The 24690-nt window shown below is 42.2% G+C and overlaps 1 protein-coding gene across 1 annotated transcript in view; it reads left to right on the top strand.

The window, feature by feature from the left end:
- Window positions 1–24690, top strand: part of DNAH11 (dynein axonemal heavy chain 11) — a 383233-nt gene that overhangs the window by 130744 nt on the left and 227799 nt on the right. Inside the window, exons 27-36 of the mRNA XM_068235964.1 lie at window positions 3693–3917; window positions 6196–6287; window positions 7204–7330; window positions 9954–10094; window positions 12550–12783; window positions 14297–14428; window positions 18014–18174; window positions 20640–20796; window positions 20880–21025; window positions 21126–21242. Of these exons, the coding sequence (XP_068092065.1) occupies window positions 3693–3917; window positions 6196–6287; window positions 7204–7330; window positions 9954–10094; window positions 12550–12783; window positions 14297–14428; window positions 18014–18174; window positions 20640–20796; window positions 20880–21025; window positions 21126–21242 (1532 nt within the window). The remainder of the gene's footprint in view (window positions 1–3692; window positions 3918–6195; window positions 6288–7203; window positions 7331–9953; window positions 10095–12549; window positions 12784–14296; window positions 14429–18013; window positions 18175–20639; window positions 20797–20879; window positions 21026–21125; window positions 21243–24690) is intronic.

Genomic DNA, 24690 nt, shown 5'->3' with positions numbered 1-24690 from the left:
TGAACTCTTATAGGCACTAAAAGAAAAAAAAGAACACGCCTAGTTACACGATGTGTGTTCTCGGCACTGGACATACACATGTTTATCTCATCATGTCACATCGGGTACACTTGAATGTACCAAGAGCCCACAAATATGAATATAGTGTCAATATCAGATGCTTTTCGTGTGCTTTGCAAAACCCTTTCATGTATGCTAAAGAGTAAAGAACCATTAAATAGGGAAGATCAATGAGATGCAAATAATGTCTCCTTGCATTAAAATGTCATGTAAATGTCATGCAGCTTGAACTTGAACCAATAAAAATTGAGTTTCAAGCTGCCTATAATTTTACATGAAATTTGAATACAAGGGTTAATGATTTGCATCTCATTGATCATCCCATACTATGAAGAGATGGGAATTGAGTAATGGGAATTTTACTGGATATTACAATTCGGTTATCTGCTAAAAATAATTTCTGTGACTATCAAAGGGTGTGAACTTTCTGCAGATTGTCTGCTGCTGTTCTTATTATTTTACTAGAAAGGGTTTTTGATCCTTGATGGTTACCCATACCCTAGGCTCCAAGTATCTGTGGGATGAGAGAAACCAGGAGCCCAATAGTGCAGTATTGTTGGACAATAGGGGAAAAGAACAAATAGGTGTATAGGTATTATACTCACAAGAGTGGGTTGCAAAACTTGCAACCACCATCAGAGCCTGCAGGAATATAACCGTCCCCGCTTTGTATCTCAGGTCTGTTGGTGCAGATGCTGGTTGGTCGCTATCCTGAATTAGTGCTGAGGACTCCAGTATGTCCTCATGACTAAGAACCCCTTGGGGTGTGGACTATACTAAAAACACTGGTGGAGGCGCCCTTGGTGATATGCTACAATAGATGATTATACAGTGGTTTGCAAAAGTTTTCGGCCCCTTTGAAGTTTTCCACATTTTGTCACATGACTGCTACAAACATGAATCAATTTTATTGGAATTCCACATGAAAGACCAATGCAAAGTGGTGTACACGTAAGAAGTGTAACGAAAATCATACATGATTCCAAACATTTTTTACAAGTCAACTGCAAAGTGGGGTGTGCGTAATTATTCGGCCCCCTGAGTCAATACTTTGTAGAACCACCTTTTGCTGCAATTACAGCTGCCAGTCTTTTAGGGTATGTCTCTACCAGCTTTGCACATCTAGAGACTGAAATCCTTGCCCATTCTTCTTTGCAAAACAGCTCCAGCTCAGTCAGATTAGATGGACAGCGTTTGTGAACAGCAGTTTTCAGATCTTGCCACAGATTCTCGATTGGATTTAGATCTGGACTTTGACTGGGCCATTCTAACACATGGACATGTTTTGTTTTAAATCATTCCATTGTTTCCCTGGCTTTATGTTTAGGGTCGTTGTCCTGCTGGAAGGTGAACCTCCGCCCCAGTCTCAAGTCTTTTGCAGACTCCAAGAAGTTATCTTCCAACATTGCCCTGTATTTGGCTCCATCCATTCTCCCATCAACTCTGACCAGCTTCCCTTTCCCTGCTGAAGAGAAGCACCCCCAGAGCATGATGCTGCCACCACCATATTTGACAGTGGGGATGGTGTGTTCAGAGTGATGTACAGTGTTAGTTTTCCGCCACACATAGCGTTTTGCATTTTGGCAAAAAAAGTTCCATTTTGGTCTCATCTGACCCAGAGCACCTTCATGGCTTGTGGCAAACTGCAAACGGGAGTTCTTATGCTTTTCTGTTAACAATGGCTTTCTTCTTGCCACTCTTCCATAAAGGCCAACTTTGCGCAGTGCACGACTAATAGTTGTCCTATGGACAGATTCCCCCACCTGAGCTGTAGATCTCTGCAGCTTGTCCAGAGTCACCATGGGCCTCTTGACTGCATTTCTGATCAGCGCTCTCCTTGTTCGGCCTGTGAGTTTAGGTGGATGGCCTGGTCTTGGTAGTTTTACAGTTGTGCTATACTCCTTCCATTTCTGAATGATCGCTTGAACAGTGTTCTGTGGGATGTTCAAGGCTTTGGAAATCTTTTTGTATTCTATTTAGTTATTAGCACTCATCAGGCAATGTCTATGGGCAACTGACTGCACTCAGACCAAAGACGGCTGAATAATTACACACACCCCAATTTGCAGTTATTGATTTGTAAAAAATGTTTGTAATCATGTATGATTTTCGTTCCACTTCTCACATGTACACCACTTTGTATTGGTCTTTCTTTGATTTATGTTTCTGCCAGTAAGGTGACAAAATGTGGAAAACTTCAAGGGGGCCAAATACTTTTGCACACCACTGTATACTGTAGATGTTAAATGTAGTAACTTACCTTTTTAGAAGGACAAACCATTGGTTAGTGGAAAATTGGCTAATCTTAAGCACTCACCCTCATGATGGAAAATTACTCACACTTGTATTGACCTGAAGAAGTGGGCCAAGACCCGTGAAACGCGTTGTCTATAGTGCATTTATAAATACGGTATACTTTTTCCATTAATCAATAGTTTGTCCTTCTAAAAAGGTAAGATATTACGCTTCTCATCTATATAATCATCTATAGTAGCATATCACCATGGGCGCCTCCACCAGTGTTTTTAGCATACTCATTTTCCTAGCTGTTCAGGGCAGTGGGATATTCAGAGCCTTGTTGGGGTCCACAATGTAGTCTGTGCAGCAGTGCGGGACAGCGCTGGATAATCAAGAGATACTCATTTGAATGATTTGTGTACAACTTACTGTAAGTGATGATTTACTTATCTGCTCTCTGTGTCTTTGCAGGTAATATAATCATCTCAGCACAGAGAGGATCTGTTGCTAAAATCACCATAAATCAATAGGAAGCATGTCAGCACTCCAGTTGTTGTATTAAATGAAATGTGCATCTTTCTTAGCTGATCAAAATTGCTATCGAATGAAAAGAGCCATAAAGTAAAAATATAAAATATGATCCGGTGTAAATCATACTGATAGTCATAGCCATAAATGAATACCCTTGGTTCTTATTAATAGTCACAGCCATAAATATGCGCTTCAGTTCATCAGTGCAATATATAAGGTAAACTCATATAAAATTGCCTGATTCATTCAGCACGAACGGGACAAGACTGAACCCGCACTAAAGTGTAACTCACTTGCATCACCTTTATATACTGAGAGTATTTCATTTCAACAATGTTTATTGTGTAGATGTACTGTACTTGTTAAGCTCTGGAGCTGCTGCCATTAAAGTCAATGGGGATCGCCGCAAACATTCGTTTCACGACTTTTCATTTGTGAGTGCAAACGTTCATGATGTTCGGCCATCCTTACCAGTGACATATAGATCAGAATTTGGGGAAGTCCTGTACTCCAAACTGTACTGTTGCCATGGTTGCCCACAAGTTCAAGCTTTTTTTTTTTGTTTGTTTGTTTTTAACTTGTATTAAAAGTTATAACCGCTACAGAGTGAAACTTAAAGATATTATTCAGCAGCCTTCAATCATAAAATGGCTTGTGCAGTTATAATCTATTCTCTATACTGTTTCTGAAGGTGGAGTTACCCTTCAACTCATTCGAGGTTGTCTAAAGTACTCCAGTAGTTTCGGCCTGCTGCCTTCACAGGAGGGCCAGTTATTTAGTCTGCTGAAAGTGCTTTGGAGAGCTTTGAAATGCCTGTGTATATTTTATGTGTGCATGACTGCTTGTTCTGTATTGTGCTTCAGGTTCAGTTGCAGGCAATTATGCAAAGCAAGTACGTTGAATATTTTATTGAACAAGTGTCAAGCTGGCAGAAGCGGCTAAACCTGGCGGACTCGGTGATTTACATTTGGATGGAAGTTCAGAGAACGTGGTCTCATCTAGAAAGCATATTTATTGGCTCTGAGGACATTAGAAACCAGTTACCAGATGACGCAAAGCGTTTTGATGGAGTGGACGCAGACTTTAAGGTAATTTTGAAATACTTTGTACATAAACATGTCTGCATGCAGAATGCTGGTATAATGTCTTGAAGCCATCTGTAATGAGGCCACTGAAAAACATATTTAGGGCTGGTTCAGACTGGTTTCTGTGGGACAGCTGCCAGCGGCTTGTTTAGCCGATGCTAAGCGCTTTTCCACCACTATCGGCATCAACAGGGCCTTTATTGTTGTGTTTCAAACCCTGTATGGGACACAAAACCGCATGCACGCAGCGGACACTAGACGAGACAATGGGAATAACATTGCTGTTTACACCGATGACGCCAACTGTGGTCACCATCCTTTAAAAAACACATTCATTTAAATGGAATGGTAGTCGATAACTATTAAATGTGCTTTTGTCACCTGCCAAAAACCCTGTTTTCCACCCGTATGAACCAGCCCTAACTTTACACTTGCATGGATAAGCAAAGTCCCAATGCAAGATAAGTTTCCTGTTTTGTTCAACAATTTTGCTTCCACAGTCTTTATCTCTTGAGATCACCTGAATGCCGATCTCCATACTGTCTGATTTAGATATGAAAGCTGCAATAACGGGTGATCTGCTGAAATGCTGGGCAAATCTCAATTGCAATATTGATGAAAGTCAAGTGCCTGGATGATTCTCCAGGATCTCAAATCCCCTATTTTCTAACCATGCACCAGCAAATGGCTATAGCCTGATATGATTTAGGTGAGGGCTGCTGTGAACACTGGAAAACCAATAATATTTTTTGTTGTTCAGTCGTTATTCAGTTGCGTCCAAATCTTTGGGACCCCAATGGACCACAGCAGACCAGGCCCCTCTCTCTACTGCCTCTTGAAGCTCATTTAAGCTCATGGTTGTTGCTTTCATGACACTATATAGCCATATCATTCTCTGCCATCCCCTCCTCCTTTTGTCCTTAATCTTACCCAGCATCAGGGTCTTCTCCAATGAGTCCTGCCTTCTCATCATGGGCCCAATCCAGTCTACTTCTTCTCCTAAATTTTCCCCTAGGTGGTTATTTTCACATTTTATTAATACATGCCTTTTATATCACCAGCAAGCAAGGAAAAGCTCAGAATAATTTTGACAGTTTTTTCACCAATTTTTTTTGGTACGTTTTCTATTGCAGAGTGCTGAAAAGTTCTTTTAAACGGAAGGTGAAAAATGATCTCCTAGGAGAAAACTTGGATCAGGTCCTGTTTGTCTAAAGTATTTCAAATGCAACTTTGCTCCTTTGAATGAACAGTCAACATTCATTTCTTTAAGGATTGACTGATTGGATTATCTTGCAGTCCAAGGGACTTTCAGAATTCTACTCCAGCAACACAATTCTAAGGCGTTGATTCTTCGGTGCTCAACCTTCCTTGTGGTTAAACTCTCACAATCATACATTACTACTGGATGAACCATTGCATTGACTATGAACTATTGTTGGCAAGGTCATGGTCTGCAGTGATCTTTGAGTCTTAGAAGGCCCCTACTTACTGGGAGATGGATCGGGCAACGCTCAGCGACGCAACCCGACAAACAAGCGTTCCCCAATCCATCTTCCAACCCGTGAGAACACGCACATCACGTGATGGCACATGACTGGCTGTCATGTGAGGGGGGGGGGGGGAGCATCCTCACAAGTTCGCTTCAGGCAGCAAAAAGTCTGTAACCTGCCCTGGGTGTGATCAAACTTGAGGGATGTGATTTATTTATTTATTTTTTAATCTCCCATAGCATTTCAATAGCAATAGTGGGTCCCAGGCCATACATACAGTATAGTGTTTCTGTGTTGCTGTAAACTAGGAGAGTAAATAGGTAACTTTGTAATAAAAATGCATTGCTGAAAGTCACATTACAAGTCACGTTACATTACATAAAGTCACATTACATTACAGTCTTAAAGAGGACCTCCATAGTAAATACAAAAATCCAGCAGCCTGCAAGTAAAAATGATATTTAACTGAGAAGCCTTGTACCGCGATGCCGTCCCAAAGTCACTGCATCACCCAACTTCCGGCACCTGGTCCCGCCTCCTCTCTCTCCTCAGAGAAAAACTACATTAAATAGCATGGCATTTTTCTCCGTGGACAGAGAGGAGGTGGGGCCAGGCGCCGGAAGTCGGGTGATGCAGGGACTTCAGGACGTCATCGCGGGACAAGACTTCTCGGGTAAATACAACTTTCTTTTACTTGCAGGCTGCCGGATTTTTGTATTTACTATTTAAGTGTATATTCATAAATGAAATTGAAGCAAAATGAAAAGCTCTGCTTTATTTTTTTTGAACAGGAATTAATGTTTGAGACGGAGAAAATAAGAAATGTTTTGGACGCAACAAACAGGCCGAGGCTGTATGAGACTTTAGATGAGCTCCAGCAGAGGTACAACATTTACTTAAATCAACAAGCTACTAAACAATAGAGTGTAAAAGGCACACTAAAAAATGTATAGCAAATATGTGGCCACACAGGACTGATTTCTAAATGGGAGCGGATGGTGTGTGCCTAGCGTACATATGAAAGTGCCACACGTAGAAATAGCCACACAATAACCAAAATAAAATATCAGTAATTTTACTGATATTCTATTATCCACTATAGTAGAATATCAGTCATTTTACCGATATTTTACTATGTGCTAACCTATTCTCACAGAGAACCCTCCATCTTAATGCCTAACACTAACCGATACCCCCAGGTGGTGTCTAAAATTAAAACACCCTGGTGTGCGGCTAACCTTAACCCTCCCCTAACTCTTAAGACCCCCCCCCCCCCCAAAAAAAAAAAAAAAATCAGCTATCAGAGTTCCCAATTGCGTGCTGCTGATAACCAGTGCGCTGCTGATAGCCGCTGATTACATTGAGGAAATACCAACGCCCAAAATTCATTGCGACTTAATTGCCGGGATCAGTGTGCCTTTGCATGGTCTGCAGTCTGTGTTGAATTCTATGCATACTCTGCAGTCTGTGCTGATTTAGCGATAATCTGCACAGTGTAAATTAGCATCACGAATACACATGGAAAAATCAGAATGTGAAAATTCGCATGCACACAAACAAAAAAAGAAGGATCAGATGCAAAAAATGCAGAATCCCAAATACGTAAAAACATCTAAAAAAAAAGTCCGAGTATCGTAGGGTTACATGTGAAGTCACCCTTTGGTGATTGTGTGTAGTAATCATTTCAGTTGTGTTGCTTGTTTTAGGTCCACATTTCTAGTTGTGTGAAATGTTTTGTTTTATATCATTTTAACAGTGTATTGGTGGCATTACCTAAATACCCTTGTGCCTCTCTCTAGGCTATCCCTATGTGAAAAGGCCTTGTCTCAGTATCTGGAAACAAAGCGCCTGGCTTTTCCTCGCTTCTACTTTGTGTCCTCTGCAGATCTGCTGGACATTCTGTCCAAGGGAACTCAGCCAAAGCAGGTACCTGCTATGTTTTGCTGAGCACAAGAATGTCTCGTTTTTGACCTTGCATGCTTTCTTGTGACTGGTAGAACAGATGTAAAAAAAACTTCAAAGAAAACAAGTAACGATGGAAATCAACCAATCACATTTCAGCTATTAAATGAAACAAGGATTTTGATTGTCAGCTGTGGAAACTGCCCCACTGACTGCTATTCCACAGAAGGATGAAGAAACTGAGACATTATTAGTGGCAGAGAAATATCTCCAATATGACAAAGTCTCTTTCAAGGGAATGCCAATTTTTGTAATCTTGGTACATCAAAGTCCCCGTTATCTGGAACTCAGGCAACTGATGGAATGCTCAAATAACTGGCATGCTTGAGGGGATAACAGAGGGAAGTCAATTAACTTATCTATATGTTTTTGGGATGTGTTAGGAAACCAGAGTGCCCCGAGGAAACCCACACAGACACAGGGAGAACATACAAACTCCTTGCAGATAGTTCCCTGGCTGGGATTCGAACTGGGAATCCAGCACTGCAAGGCGAGAGCGCTAACCACTATGCCACTGCGCTGCCCGGTTTGGCACAAGAGTAATGCAGAGTATCCTGCCTCTATCCTTATTTCATCCTACTACCAATTACTGAATCTGAGAGAGCCTAAGCGCTTTGAGTCCTATGGGAGAAAAGCGCTATAGAAATGTCATTGTATTGTATTCTGCAGCACAGGCTGGGAATGGCTGACTTCAGGCTGAATACAGCAGTGATCATGGATGGGTCGCATGTTATCCCACCATGATAAGTAGTGCTGAACGAGCAGTGGTGTTTTCTATAGTGTCAGTGACCTCGCTGTTGACGACGGTAATGAGCTTCTCCGACTTTCTTTAACTGTCACTCTGATAGCCTCCCTCCCAGCAATAATCTGCCAACTTGTGACAGCTAAAGGCCCATTTACTCTTCATCTTTTCAGTGCGATAATTATGCAGAAGATTTACACTGTGCCGCTGATAAACAGACAATGGCCATCCATCCAGAGGGAATTTGTTGTATTGAGAAATATCTGTTCTCCAGCTGTTCAGAGATCAAGGGTAAACGGCGTGAAGCCAGAGTGTACACTGGACAGGATTTCACTTGGGTTATTTTTAGGCTATTAGCCTTGAGAATCACTCTTGTGTGCTCTCCACCCCGGCAAATTTGTCAAATCCCAGCAGCTGAATAATTATCCTCATAAACAGTATTTTCTGGCTAGTTTGTTGCCTGATGCTTGTACAGACTCTTGAGTTATCTGTTGTGCACAGCGCTGAAGTATTGCTGACTGCCATGGAAAACATTTCACCATCCATCCTGACATTTAGGGCCGACAAACCTCCAAATAATCCTTTTTCTTTTCCACGTGACAAACAAGCCACGCCCACAGGTTTTCAGAGAGCCAAGGCATTTTCAGACAGTATCAAGGGCTCATGGGAGCTCAGTCTGGGCAGAAGGAGGGGGAGGTATTATTAGCCAGAGATTTCAGAGGGGAGGAGGGGGGATTAGGTTTTTTTCACAGGCTGAGTGCTCAAGTTGCAGATAAGCCTGCCTCTGTGTAATGTTTACAAACATGGCTGCTGTCATTGTATCACAGGAAGAAATAATCATATTCTATTAAAGCTGTTTGCAGCTAGATTTGCTGTCTAAACTTTAGATAAGATATATAGACAAGTTACTTGTTACAGTTAGTTTTTCATCTTGGATCCGCTTTAAAGGGTAATTTAAAGAAGGGGGGGGGGGGGGGGACTATGCTTCTTTCTATTGATCCTTCATAGAGGACAATCAAATTGCCACTCCCACCTAGCTGATAATTTTGCAAAGTACCTCTCAATGTTTAAGTCATGCAGGTTGATCTTGGCTCATGGTGGGAGAAACCTGCTGCATAATTGTTGTGTGGGGAATTATGCGTTGTTACCACCCAGCTAAGTCCATGTTCATGTGCACTTAGCACCACCCATAACCTGTCATAACCACTCCCATTGTTTACTCCTTATTGGTGCCCAGTAGGTCCGTGGATCTTCTGGGATTGGCTCACAGCCATTGTAATGGCACATGGGAGATATTAGGCAGGTGGTTTAGTGCATCCAGCAGTGACTGGAAAGTGTAATGGTTAAGGGTTCTGCGTCTGTTTAAATCTCAGCTCTTCCTGTTCAGTAATGCAGCACCTATTTAGTAATGAGCTTGGGCTAGACCACCGAACACTGCTACTGCTTACTGAGCATGCCCTAGTGGCTGCAGCTCAAGCACTTTGAGTCCAACAGGAGAAAAGTGCAATATAAATGTTATTTGTGTTGTCGTGTATGTTACCACTGTCCTGCCAGTACAGTACCTTTAGGATAATAAAGCTATGATCTAAATCCAGAGAAGTGATCAAAACCCCTCTATCATTATAGAGTGTATTAGCTAGTATTCTCAAATATGGTTTGTTTTCCCCCCTCTGGAGCAAAGCTATGATGATAGTGACAGGCTGAACTTGATGACCTTTTGTCTTCTGTCCACCTACTGAACTATGTAATGATGGCATCAGTCATGTAGTTGTTTTTGTTCCCAGAAAAGGAAATCGAACAAGCTACAAGAGATTTGTTTTGCTCTGACCTTCTTGTCTGTTTCAGGTGACCCGTCATCTAGCGAAGCTGTTCGACAATATCGCTGACCTTCAGTTTCAAGAGAATGCGGAATACGAGGCAAAGGGAATGTACAGCAAAGAGAAGGAATTTGTTCCTTTCAGTGTGAACTGCCAATGCACTGGACAGGTCAGTGTGGATTTAAAGTGGACTGGTTAAAGAAGTACTGTTCGGGGGTAGGGTGAAAGAGTTGACCTTACCTGGGGCTTCTAATGGTCCCCTGCAGACGTCCTGTGCCCGCTCGCTGATGCTCCGGTCCCCGCCGCCGGTACGCTTCCGGAATTTGGCACTTTTAAGTTACAAAACCACTGGGCCTGTGCATCCACGTCCTTGCTCCCGCTGACGTCACCGGGAGAGTACTGTGTCGGCGCAGACGGTACTGCGTCTGCACAGTACACTCCCGGTGATGTCAGCGGGAGCAAGGACTCGCAGGCGCAGTGGTTTTTGCGACTTTAAATATTTTCTCAGATCTGTGTGACCACTCATATGCAGGGCTTGTTTTCATGTATGCATAAGGTCAAGATACTGGTTACTTTCCACATAACAGACTGACATTGCTATAGGCTGCAATCTAGTTGGAGAAATTCAGTCTGTGTCTGCCCCCTTACAGTCTAAACAGCGGGGATGATGCATTCTGGGAATCAACAACAGCCATACCAGCAGTCTGAAACAAAGCCCTTATATTCATCTGCTTTAGCCTCATTTCATACAAAACAAGTAATTTTTGAGCACTTTGACTACTGAGCTGTAAGATGATAATTATAGGTTTGTGCCTATAGATGGGCTTGAAATTACACTTACATATCAGCATTTCTAAACAACATCATTGTTTTTATTGCATTGGTATAGTTGTGTCCATTGCATTTGGTCTTAAGTTTCCTTTACGCTAGCAGAACACAATTCAACAACCACCCCATTCTCTAAACAATTGATATCTGAAAAAAATTAATTGTGGACCAGCAGTTGTTTCACCGTCATGCACCCATAAACTTAGATCAGCTTTTGAAAAGATTTCTGCCAAAGTCTGGTATAACAACCACCCCGTTAAAGTGACCCTGCGCTGAAAATGAATACTCTAAAGTAGACCTATGAGCAATTGGACTAGAGTATTCTTACCTGGGGTTTCCTCCATCCCCCTGCAGCCTATTAGCTCCCTTGGAGTCAGTTTGGTCCCCTCCGTGGGGCCACTGTGAAGTCTTCATCCAGTTGGGTTGCGAACCATTGCACACAAGAGGTTCTGGCCGCGCACACCACTCAATGGACTCGACTCCCATGGACAAGATTGTTCCACACAAGCGCAGTTACAGTCTTAACAAACTGCGCATGCCCACAGGAGTGCAAACTTCGCTGTGGCTGTTGCTTGTTGTTGTGAACTTTTTGAGGCTGACAGCGCAACCGAGGAGACTGGGAGAACAGTGAGAGAACAGATGGACTACAGAGGACTGGTAGAAGTCCCAGGTAAGTAAAAATCCTTTTATCAATTTGTTTCAAAGACAAAAGACAAACACTTATATAGCGCTTTTCTCCTGGCGGACTCAAAGCGCCAGAGCTGCAGCCACTAGGACGTGCTCTGTAGGTAGTAGCAGTGTTAGGGAGACTTGCCTAAGGTCTCCTGCTGAATTGGTGCTGGCTTACTTTTCAGGTACACTTTAAGTGATTGGCAGAGAAAGAAGCAGGCATATCATATGCTTTGCCTTTGCTCTGACTCCACTGGCTGCATACTTGCTACAAGTGTGCGACTCAAAACAACTTAGGCCAAAAGCTCAACATGACAGCCAGGCAACTGGCATTGCTTAAAAGGGAATGGCTGCCTCTGTATTCCCAGGGGCGTATCTGGGGGGAGCAGCTCCTGCAACTGCAGGGGGCCCAGAGGTGTCAGGGGGTGCCAACTATTAACCTTCCCTTTCTCTCCAGATCAGGGTTTTTTGTGGCTGCACTTGTTATGGGTTTGAAGATCCTGATGAGCCTTGTGAGATGGGCCCCCAGACCATAAGTGTCACCAAAAAGAGACAAAGGGAAGGGTTGTGAACATCAAAGTATTTGCTGGACGGCCCCATGATTTGTAGTTACGCCCCTGTGTATTCCTCTTGCTTCAGGTTTCCTTTCGTAGCAAATTCATCCAGTCCACGTTTGCTGAATACATACTGGAGATGTTTGGAGATCTCTGGAGATGTCCTAGTAAAGCTAAGTACTCACCTCGGGATGCAGGGAGATGGATCCAGTGACGTCTCCCTGTCTACGAGCGCTTCGGCAATCCATCATCCAGCCGATGGGTATGCGCGATATTATGCGTCGGGCGCAACGAGACTTAAAGCGATCGCGGTACTTTGTGCAGGGGTCATCAAGACTACTAAAGATCCGATCCTCTGTGATCATGCGCCTGTACCCACATTGCGAGATTGCGTAAACGACCGCGCGTGGCTCAAAAAACGCAGATTGTCGGAAAATCTGCAGAAGAATCATGAGGCGGGTATGGGCCTTAAGTTCGGCCCAAGTCTGAGGTGATTTCTGTGTTATGACAGATGACCTTCCAATACAGTGCTCTTATTACATATTTGCTTTACCCTCCCTGTTGATGTTACAGGTAGAACACTGGCTGAAGAATGTGGAAGATACCATGTGTGAAACTGTTCGCTATCACATCACAGAGGCTGTAGCAGCCTATGAGGAGAAGCCCAGAGATCAATGGATATTTGACTACCCAGCTCAGGTGGCGCTGACCAGTTCCCAGATCTGGTGGACCATTGATGTAGGAATTGCTTTTGATAGGTTAGAAGAAGGTTTTGAAAGTGCACTTAAGGAGTACAACAAAAAGCAGGTATGTGCTTTGCCTTCTGTATGGAATGTGGTGTAATTCTGGTGTGGTTTTAATAGCTGGAACCTATGAATGTAGCAATAGGTAGATAATACAATATCCAAAACCATATATATTTTAAGCCATTATCAATTTGACATGCAGTGCATGCATAGTTTGGGCATGGAACATTGAAGCAACCTCTGTTGACCATTTATTCAAGTCTGTTGGGGAGATTTGGCATTAATTTGAAAAATTGCAGTGATGGTGCAATTCAACTAGTGCTAGTTTCACTCCATAAGCGGAGCTTCGTCAGGAAAAGTGCACATAATGTATGAAAAATAATAAACAGCCCCCCACCGCAACAACCCACAGCAACAATAGCCCAGAGCAAAGCTTATGGAGTGAAACTAGCACTAGTTGAATTGCACCATCACTGTACATTATTTTGCACTCCTTTACCTTTCCCCAGCCTATTTATTACCTTCCGTGAAGGGTGTTGGCAATACTACTATGTAGGCTTATATGACTGCAGGCCACCAATACTACTGTGGTATCCTGCCTTGTCAGTATATGGTCCTGATATCCTGTCAACAATAACCAATCATTCTATTGTGTGCTCCGCATTGATTGGGAATAGCTACACCCTGTACCTGGGTTTGCACTTTTTGTAGTGTGAGCCAGCCTACAGGGGGGGATCAGCGAAGACCTCCCAGTACACGTAGCACATTTTGCTGACCATTGTCTGGTGGATTTTGTGAGCGTGGTTGTATACCATTGACCACACCCACACCACTTTTGTCCGACCGCTCATGGTATCAGCATTGTTTACATTTTCATCACTACTCAGTCGCTTTAGATCGTAAAAACAACGATAGGCGATTGAGGGTGACTGGACTTCGGTCACTTTTAAGTACGTTAAAGGTCAGGTCCGATTGGACATAAGTTTGAGATTTTATTTACCTGTACGAATACTCGGTTTAGTGTGTTTTGTATAATGCAACTAATCTTGTCAGATGTGACAATTGTGTCAGAAACACCTGATCTGCTGCATGGTTGTTCAGGGTCTATGGCTAATAGTATTAGAGGCAGAGGATCAGCAGGGCTGCCAGGCAACTGGTATTGTTTAAAAGAAAATAAATATGGCAACCTCCATATCCCTCTCATTACAGTTGCTCTTTAAGTGACAAGACAATATACTCTGTACAGCGCTGCCAAAGGTGTTGGCCCTGCAAAAATACTAAATTATAATAATAAATATATATTATTTATACTGGATATTGATACAAAGCTATGAAGTATAATGGACATTTCTCTCTTCCCCTGCTAAGCAGAATAGGTTCAATCAACAGCAGAACCCCTTTTATGCAAAGCTGTTGGCAACCTGTATCTTAACCAATCCTAAAATATTCTCTGACGGCGTGCTGCACAGTGCCAGCCCTGGCCAGCTCCTTCTCTTTTCACACTGCTATGGTAATGTCCTGTCATGCAGTAATGAAATATATATAGAAATTCCATGTATGCTTTTGTCTTTCAGATTAGTCAGTTGAATGCGCTGATTACAATGTTACTGGGAGAGCTCTCAGCTGGAGACAGACAGAAGATCATGACTATATGCACCATAGATGTACACGCCAGAGATGTGGTTGCTAAACTCATTTTGAACAAGGTACAAAAAAGTGATAGATACTAGTGTCTTGGGGAAGGGCGGATTTGGTGTTTCTGTATAAAAAATCTAGTCTCTCGTTCACTGGGACATATGGTGGGTACCAGAGCGGGGATAAGGTCCTCCTGCATCCAAGGCTGAGACACCAAAGTGCGCCCCTCCATCCCTCCCACCCCAGCCATCACACACTGATTGCTATTAGACTAAGAGGCACTCCAGGGCCCCCAACACCTTAATCTCTAGTTATCTGGCTTGTAGTCACTGCCATGGATCCCCTTTCCTTATTTCTCTCTGCTTCAAACACAATAGGGGAATGATAGCTGAGTGAGTTGTGCGCCCCCTCATACACTGCGCCCTGAGGCTGGAGCCTCTCTTGCCTCAATCTGGCCCTGGTGGGTACACACCGTGCAATGTTCATTTCAGATTCTACTTCCAATCCAGAAAATGATTGGCTCGGGCCAGTGGCGTAGCTAGAGATTATGGGGCCCCATAGCAAAACTTTTATGGGGCTCTCAGATGTAGGCACTCTTGAGCGATACCACCTCCCCATACCCTATGAATATAAGTTGATTGTGCAATTTACGTTTTTGTGCAATCTACACTGTCCATAGTCCATGGGCACTGAGAAAGAGGGTGGAGAAAAACAAGAAAGTAGTGAATGCATCAAGTACCACCTGGGCCAGGCAAAATACGGGCTGTATTGTTCTGTGTTGTTATCCTTTCAAATTATTTTTGATCGATAGCTATCCTGAAAAATGATTGAAAATCTAATCAGAAGTTGAAAAAATTGCACATCTGTGTTTGTTAGATTGATGTTGAAGTAAATGGTGTGTGTGTGTGTGTGTTTGTGTGTGTGTGTGTGTGTGTGTGTGTGTGTGTGTGTGTGTGTGTGTGTGTGTGTGTGTGTGTGTGTGTGGTGGGGGCGAAGAAAAGAAGCATGGCTTGTAAGAACGAAGTATGGCAGTGGGCGTTTACATGTTCTCCAATTAACTATTAAGCATCCTGTCCCCACCAACCCCAGCAATTAAACCAAGTAGCAGAATGTCCTTCCAAATAAAATACAATGCTAGGCAGCATAATACCAAAATTAAGCTGGCTTTATTCCTAAATAACATAATTAGGCAGCATATCCCAGTAAATAGACAGAGTCCATGATAGTTAGACCCGTCTAACAGATGAATTCCCACTTCAGTTAGAGCTCCGCATGGCAGACCCCAGAGCCTCAGTTACAGACTGAAGACCCCCCCCCCCTCCTTTCCCCGGGACTGTCAGCACCCTCAGTAATGGACAGCACCTCCATGACTGTCCCCTGAAAAAGGCAGCACCCCTAATAACAGGCATTATCCCAGTAAAAAAACAGCCCTATTGTTAAAATGCTTAAATCCACCTATGAACTGCCCCCCCCCCCCCTTTCCTAGAGAACATGTAATTCCAGAGAACAGAGCAGACATAGGGCCCTGGCCAGCTACTGTACCCTACGAGAGAGAGCAATCTGTTTATGTAGGGGAGAAGGGCAAAAAAAACGTAGCACACAACAACAGAGTGGCTTCTGATGGTAAGAGGGGAAACAATACTTTCATTTGTTGCTGCAAACCTTACAAATAAACTGTACTGAAAATAACTTGATAAAATTCCTTATTTTTTTTTTTTGCAATATTACTTCATAAATTGTTTAGTCAGCCTTTGCACATTGAAAATCTTTCCTAACCCTTTCCTCTCATCGAGCTATACATTCTGAATTTCTTCACAGGTGGCGACCTATTTACTGTTGGCTGGTGCATTGCTGTGGAATGTTTCTTTAGGGCTGTGCCATACCATAGAGTGGCTTTTCGGGCCATTTTTATTTTCAAAAACGCTCTCCCATTGACTTGCATTAAAATCGCATCTATTTTGCCGCAATTTTAATGCAAGTAATTAGGAGCGTTATTTTTTAAAAACTCAGAGCAGACAGTTGAAAAAAGCAGTTTATCTCACTGCTTTACTGGTATATGTAGGAAACCTTTTTAAAGAGAACCCGAGGTGTGTTTAAAGAATGTTATCTGCATACAGAGGCTGGATCTGCCTATACAGCCCAGCCTCTGTTGCTATCCCAAACCCCACTAAGGTCCCCCTGCACTCTGCAATCCCTCATAAATCACAGCCGTGCTGTGAGGCTGTGTTTGCATCTGTAGTGTCAGTCTTAGCTGCTCCCCCGCCTCCTGCAGAGCTCCGGTCCCTGCCCCGTCCCTTCCCTCCAATCAGCAGGGAGGGAAGGGATGCAGGCGGGGACTGGAGTTCTGCAGGAGGCGGGGAGAGCAGCAGACTGACACTATAGAGATAAACACAGCCAGCTCTGACAAGCTGGTTGTCAACAGCGTGGCTGTGATTTATGAGGGATTGCAGAGTGCAGGGGGACCTTAGGGGGGTTTGGGATAGCAACAGAGGCTGGGCTGTATAGGCAGATCCAGCCTCTGTATGCAGATAATAATCTTCAAACCCACCTCGGGTTCTCTTTAAGGCCCATTCACACCTAAGTGGGAATCACACGATTCCTGCAAACCACTAGCGTTTAAAAAAAAAAGCTAGTCCTATTCTAGTCTATGGCAGTGTTCTCACTGCCATGATCGTGGGCATTTTGTGATTATCTACCGATTATTTACCTACAGCGGTTTGCCGGCAATTCTGGAGCGATCGCCTTTAGCATGTATAGAACCGCTAATCGCAATCGCTCCCAAAACGCTACGTTGTACAGTGATTTTTACATGTGTATCGCGGAGAAATCACGCCTTTAAAATGCTAGCGGCTCTTATTCATAGTTCTAGATTGATCTGCTTTATGTTTGGGGCTGTTTTATTGAGGCTGGAGAACCTTTAAAATACAAGTGTCTGACATTAATATTATTATTAATGATTTATTAAAGCGGTGAAGCAACTTAGCATTACTTCTTTGCTCTAAAAGATTATTTACAGCCTTAAACCTAATATCACACAAAAAAATTGTAGCAGAACAGCATTCAGAAAGTTAAACACAGCACTTTGTTCTGCAGTGGAAAGCTCATTCGGCTTGTGATCCGCATGGGAAGACGTGATGACTAGGGATGACCAATGAGATGCAAATATTTTCAAGCTGATGCAAATGTATGCAATTTTTTATGTAAATATATGCAGCTTCAAAATGGACTAATACATTTGAACCTGAGTTTAAATTGATTGGTCCGTTTTTGAAGCTGCATATATTTACATAAAAATTTGCATAAATGTGCACCAACCCAGAAATATTTGCATCTCATTGATCATCCCTAGTGATAACATTATCTTTTGTTTACACAAGTAAAATGCAGATTATAGTACTTGAGTTCTTAATAGTGCAGGAGACATCTACTGTGTATTAGGTTCAGAGAGCATGTGAGTTTGTTGCAGTCAATCCATTATAGTACGGTAAGTTCTGAGATCCAGCGTTAACCTCCATTCTCCAGCCTAAACAACGTTCATGTTCAAAAGTCCAGTAAACAGGTCCTATAGTTTTGTTTTCGTAATGTTCATGTCCTAAGCTGGTAGTAGCATTCCCATCAATGTCTCTAATAGTAATCAGTCATTTATTGGCTCACAGGTGAACAACGCTCAGGATTTTGCTTGGTTGTCTCAGCTGAGGCATCGCTGGGATGACAAACAGAAGCACTGCTTTGCCAACATATGTGATGCTCAGTTCCAGTATTCATATGAGTACTTAGGAAATACACCCAGACTGGTCATCACACCCCTGACTGACAGGTAATTCTCTATCTTCCACTATGGATGTGTGGTACTCAGAAGTACTCTGTATGTGAATGTAATCGATTATTAGGCACAGCACTGATGATGGGAACGGTGTTATAACACGCAGCAATCAGATCACTGTTGTCAGAGCAGGAATATGTGATGTCTGATTGGATGCTATATATAATATCTTTGCACTGTATTTTTTGTTACCTTATTAAATATACTAATAATTAATCAACATTATGTGTTAATGATTTAGTAATAGTGAAGACTGGTAAAGGAGATTTTTATTTTAATGATCTTCACACCATAAATCCGTCACATATCAAAACAGGAAGTCTTTGGGTTATAATGTAGTCTTTAACAAAATTAGTTACTTAAGAAGAACTTTACCGAGTATATATATACTTGCTCGTGTTTACAATACTAATTTTTATGTGGTTTGCCCATTGTAACGTTTTACCTCACCCTGATTTCCATCCTATTATTTATCAGTTATGCTGGCATCTTTACTGCTAGCAAGGTAAATTACTCTGGATTTTTTTATTATTATTATTACTGTGTGACGTGAGTAGGAACATTACCTGATCTCCCACAGTGCTCTGGGGGAGTAGACTGCTTGACATCATGGCCCAGAATGGGGTTACACACAATATACAGTCAGGTCCATAAATATTGTAACCTCAACACAATTCTACCATTTTTAGCTTTATACACAACCACAATAGATTTGAAATGAAATGAATATGATGTGCTTTAACTGTAGACTGTCAGCTTTAATTTGAGGTATTTACATCCAAATCAGGTGAGCGGTGTAGGAATTACAACAGTTGGCATATGTGCGGCCCACTTTTTAAGGGACCAAATGTAATGGGACGGAATAAATCATAAATCAAACCTTCACTTTTTAATACTTGGTTGCAAATCCTTTGCAGTCAATTACACCCTGAAGTCTGGAACGCATAGACCTCATCAGACGCTGGGTTTCATCCCTGGTGATGATCTGCCAGGCCTCTACTGCAAACTGTCTTCAGTACCTACTTGTTATTGGGGCATTTTCCCTTCAGTTTTTTCTTCAGCGAGTGAAATGCATGCTCAATTGGATTCAGGTCAGGTGATTGACTTGGCCATTGCATACCGTTCCACTTCTTTCCCTTCAAAAACTCTTAGGTTGCTTTTGCTTTCTGCTTTGAGTCATTGTCCATCTGCACTGTGAAGTGCCGTCCAATGAGTTCTGAAGCATTTGGCTGAATATGTTCAGATAATATAGCCCAAAACACTTCTAGCACACTATCTCTAATCACAGCAACGTCTACAACTTGAAGCTTTCTAATTGGCCGAATAGTTGGTTAAATTATTACTCTAAACTATCTGTTCGAAAGTGCGCTGTCTACCCAATAAAGTTAGCGGAATTTCCCTATGGGCTTTCTCACTGGCTCACATAAACCATACTAGTGCTGCCTTTTTTAACTACTTACTGCAGCAGGTGGAGTATAATAACGTCCTGGTACACTTCATTTTAAGTCCCAGGGAAGCGAAAATTAGCCAATGGGAGCGAGCGGCTGCCGTCAGCTCCCGCGCGCGCTAGCATTACCCCCGGACAGCAGGGACATGAATGATTGGGAACTGAGTTCCCATTTATTAATCTTAAGTCCCCGATTCAATGAACCCCGGTGTCTATGAGATGCCTGCATTCATTGTATCTTCCTGTTACAGTACAAGCATTACTTACGATTCACGTCCTTACATACGTTAATTGGAAATAATGACCTCTTGTGGCCAAATAGTAAAACTACATCAAAAAACATTTTAATTAAAATACCTACACTTACATCAAAAATTAACTATTTTCCTCCCACACTCCCCATGGTACACACACACACAGATGCCTTAGGGGCTGAATTTTTTTTTTAATAGGTATGTGAAGTGGGTTTATAACTAATTTTTTAAATTTGCAGGCTTGTAATTAGTGATGGACGCAAAACTGAAAAAAATGCACCTTTATTTCCAAATAAAATATTGGTGACATACATTGTACTAGGGAAATATTTTAAACGTTGCAATAACCGGAACAAATGGGAAAATAAAATGTGTGGGTTTTATCCACAGTAGAACGTCTTATTTTAACACTATAATGGCAGAAAACTGAGAAATACTTAATTTTTTTCCATTTTTTTCTTATTATTCAAATTAAAATGTGTTTGGAATACAATAATTCTTAGCATAATGTACCTCCCAAAGAAAGCCTAATTGGTGGCAAACAAACAAGATATAGATCAAGTTGTGATTAAGTTATTGGCGAAAGAATGAGAGGAGTGCTGACAGGTGAAAATTGCTCTGGTCCTGAAGGGCTAAAAACCCCTCAGTGATCAAGTGGTTAATATACAATGTGATTGGCTAGAACATAATAAAATGCCATGTATACAGCTTATCTGCATGAATATTTTGTAAAATCTGTTGTTCTTTTCCCCTGTAAGGTGTTACATAACTCTGACGCAGTCCCTCCATCTGACAATGAGTGGCGCTCCTGCAGGTCCTGCTGGGACAGGTAAAACAGAAACCACAAAAGACTTAGGACGGGCGCTAGGGGTGATGGTGTACGTATTCAACTGCTCGGAACAGATGGATTATAAAGTAAGCGAAATGGCAAATTCACAATCTGTGCTTCCTAAAACATTACTTCTCCCAGCACACTTTCATAGTCATTTGTTTTGTAGTCTGTAGGAAATATTTATAAAGGTCTGGCGCAGACAGGAGCCTGGGGATGCTTTGATGAATTTAACAGAATTGCAGTGGAAGTTCTGTCAGTGGTTGCTGTACAAGTGAAAAGTATTCAAGATGCCATCCGCAACAAGAAAAAGAGGCAAGTCCGGCTCCTCTCCAGAAATGATAACTTACATCAAATCAAAATGTAATCTTTAGCTAGGAACGCATTTCACGGCTTGTCCCTCTCCACCTGACAGATTCCTATTCCTCGGAGAAAACATCACATTGAAACCATCAGTGGGGATATTTATCACTATGAATCCTGGTTATGCCGGCCGCACGGAACTGCCAGAGAATCTAAAGGCTCTTTTCAGGCAAGCAGCTGGAGCGCTATCGCCACCTATTGGTTCTTAAACTAGTTGCACGTTGCTTTTACTTCCTTACATTCACATTGTAGGCATTAAACATTCAGTAGAAAGTTGAATGGTATTGTAGGTGATGGTGAAAAAAAAAACCCTTTATTATCTACTCATGTATAGTATTTTTCTTCCTTATTTTAATATTATGTCAGCTGAGCCTCTTAAGGTAAGTACAAGTGTACATAGAAACAAGGGTGCCTGGAAATTTGGGCACCCCGAAATAGCTGGTAGTAGCATATTGGTCAATTTATCAATATTCTATTATGGATTGCCGGGACACCGGAGGATGGGGTAGCACTCTCCTTTGCACTGCAACTATGATAGTAAAACCTCTATAAATTATACCTCTATATTTTTACTTCTGCTAAACCTGACCCTAATCTCACACAGAACCCTCCCAGTACCGATGCCTAACCCTAACCCCCCCCCCCCCCCCGCCCTCTGATGCCTCAACTTAACCAACCTACTGGATGCTGAACCTTACCCCCCCATGCCTAACCTTAACCTCCTTCCCTTGATGCCTAACCTTAACCACTCCCCCTTCCCCTATGCTTAAAGAGGAGCTCCAGTGAAAATAATGTAATAAACGAAATTCTTCAATTTTAGAATAGTTATGTATAAATGGTTTAGTCAGTGTTTGCCCATTGTAAAAGCTTTCCTCTCCCTGAGTTACATTCTGACATTTATCACATGGTGACATGTTTTACTGCTGGTAGGTGACGTCACTGGAAGTAGCTGCTGCTTGCTATTTTGGCACAATACAACGAGGTTCTCAGACAGGAAACTGCCAGGACCATGGTCCTCACAGTTTCCTTTGGGAGGGGTTTCACCACAATATCAGCCATACAGAACTCATTGATGATCCGTTTGTGAAAAGGAATAGATTTCTCATGTAAAAGGGGAGTATCAGCTACTGATTGGGATGAAGTTCAATTCTTTGTCACAGTTTCTCTTTAACTGGTCCCCTTCCTGGCAGCCAATCCACTGCAACAAAAATAAAAAATGTGGGTGCCACCACATGCGCCCATATAAATAGCAGCTAGCGGCACAAGCGACTGCTATTTGAAGCCACATTTTGCATTGTGGCTGCCAGTGCGCCGCCACCCCCGTCCCCTGGCGCCGCCTCCTGACTTCACGCTGCCCAGTTCCCCATCAGGTCTGCCGGAGCGGCGGCCTGGTGGAGAGACAGACAGCGCTTCCTGGCCAGAGGGAGTTGATGGGGGATTACGGCCATTGGTGAGTCTGGGAGATGTGGGATTGTTCTACATTTAAACCTACCAATGAGATATGTTTGAGAAAGTTCCCCATCTGGTCTGCTTTGAGCAGGACCATATTATTGGTACTTTGAATATGTTATATTGTGATTGGTTGCTTAGGCTACCATGCTGGGTATATAAGGTTGTATTGTACTGGTGTTTGATTGTACATAGACAGCTCAGCTTCATAAAGGGGCGGCTGCCCTGAAACCTTGCTCTGAAAGCTGCTATGCTGAATTAAGAAAATAAAAGAGCATTATACAGCTGATGGTGCTGGTCTACTCCATTTCTACTGCAAGAATCCAGGGTGCAGCTGGCTTTACCGAGGCACATCAAGCACATTAGAAAGGGGAGTGCTCCACTACTTGCTTTTACACACACACACACACACACACACACACACACACACACACACACACACACACACACGCACGCACATACACACACACACACACTGTACACACACACACACACACACACACACAGTATACACACACACAGTATACACACACACAGTATACACACACACACAACACACACACTTATAATTAAATATGAAAATAGTTAATGCCTTCCACTTCCAAAGCCCAATCTCCCCCCCCCCCCCCTTTGAAAAAAAACACATTTGTAAATAAAAGTAAAAAAAAATATACATAAATAGTTGTCTTAGGGACTTAGCTTTTTAATCTATATTGTATGAGGGTATATTACTATTACTTTACTACATAGGTGCTTGTAATTATGGACCGGACCAAAAAAAAAGGAAGACACCTATATTTCCCAATTTGTTTATTTATTTTTTATTTATTCAAGTATTTATATAGCGCCGACATATTACGCAGCGCTGTAAAGAGAGTATTGTAACTAACTGTCCCTCAGAGGGGCTCACAGTCTAGTCCTTGTCATAGTCATATGTCAATGTATGAATCGTGTAGTGCATGTATTGTAGCCTAGGGCCAATTTAGGGGTAAGCCAATTAACTTATCTGTATGTTTTTGGGATGTGGGAGGAAACCGGAATGCCTGGAGGAAACCCACACAGTCACGGGGAGAACATACAAACTCCTTGCAGATGTTGTGCTGGCTGGGATTTGAACCGGGGGCCCAGCGTTGCAAGACGAGAGCGCTAACCACTACGCCATACATTGTGATAGGGACATAATTTAAACGGTCTAATAATAGGGATAAATGGGCAAATAAAATGTGTGGGTTTTATCCACAGGAGAACGTTTTATTTTAAAACTATATTGGCCAAAAACTGAGAAATCAATATTTTTCATTTTTTTATTTTTCCCGTTAAAATGCATTTAGAATAAAAATATTCGTAGCAAAATGTACTACCGACAGAAAGCCTAATTGGTGGCAAAAAAAAAGGTATAGATCATTTTGTTGCGATAAGTAGTAATAAAGTAATTGGTGAATAAAAGGGAGGAGCTCTGGCAGGGGGAAATTGCTCTGGTCAGTTAGGGTAAAAACCCCTAGGGGGTGAAGTGGTTAAATACCGGAAACTTCAAAAGAAAACAATAACTTGATGAAAGGTAACTTTCATTTAGCATGTTTTATGTAATGTGAGAATTGAGAGAAAGTGGATGCTCCCATCCATCAATCTCTCCTTCTATGCTGCGCAGATGAGATCCTCCATATGGCAATGACAGGTACAAATACGTAAGATAAAATCCAATTAGGAGTCATTACTTGTGTCAGTCTACTGTGAAAGGTGTCACTCATTCTACAGCTACTTAAGTGAAGTGTAATTATAACAGCAGTAAATTGCCTTGGTAACTACAAGATTGCACCGTACTTAGCTTTGCCTCGGTTAATACAGTAGGCAAAGACATTTTTGACACCAATATTGCCACCTGTTTGCTAACAACAGTTTATAGATGCCTACACAAGTCAGTTTTAACACCTAACTAGGTTTATTAAAACTGCCTAAGCACCATACAATACTTTTAATAGGATAGTTGTTAGTTTTAATAAAAAACATTGTATTCGCCTAAAATCTATCACAATTAAAGGGAACCTGAAGTGAGAGGGATTTGGAGGCTGCATTATTTTTTTCTTTTTAAACAACACCAGTTGCCTGGCTGTCCTGCTGATCTCGTTGGCTGCAGTAGTGTCTGAAACACACAACTGAAATAAACATGC

Source organism: Hyperolius riggenbachi, chromosome 5, assembly GCF_040937935.1.
Source record: "Hyperolius riggenbachi isolate aHypRig1 chromosome 5, aHypRig1.pri, whole genome shotgun sequence".
Taxonomy (NCBI): domain Eukaryota; kingdom Metazoa; phylum Chordata; class Amphibia; order Anura; family Hyperoliidae; genus Hyperolius; species Hyperolius riggenbachi.
The sequence above is the reverse complement of the archived record's forward strand: the minus strand, read 5'-3'. Positions and strand labels throughout refer to the sequence as shown.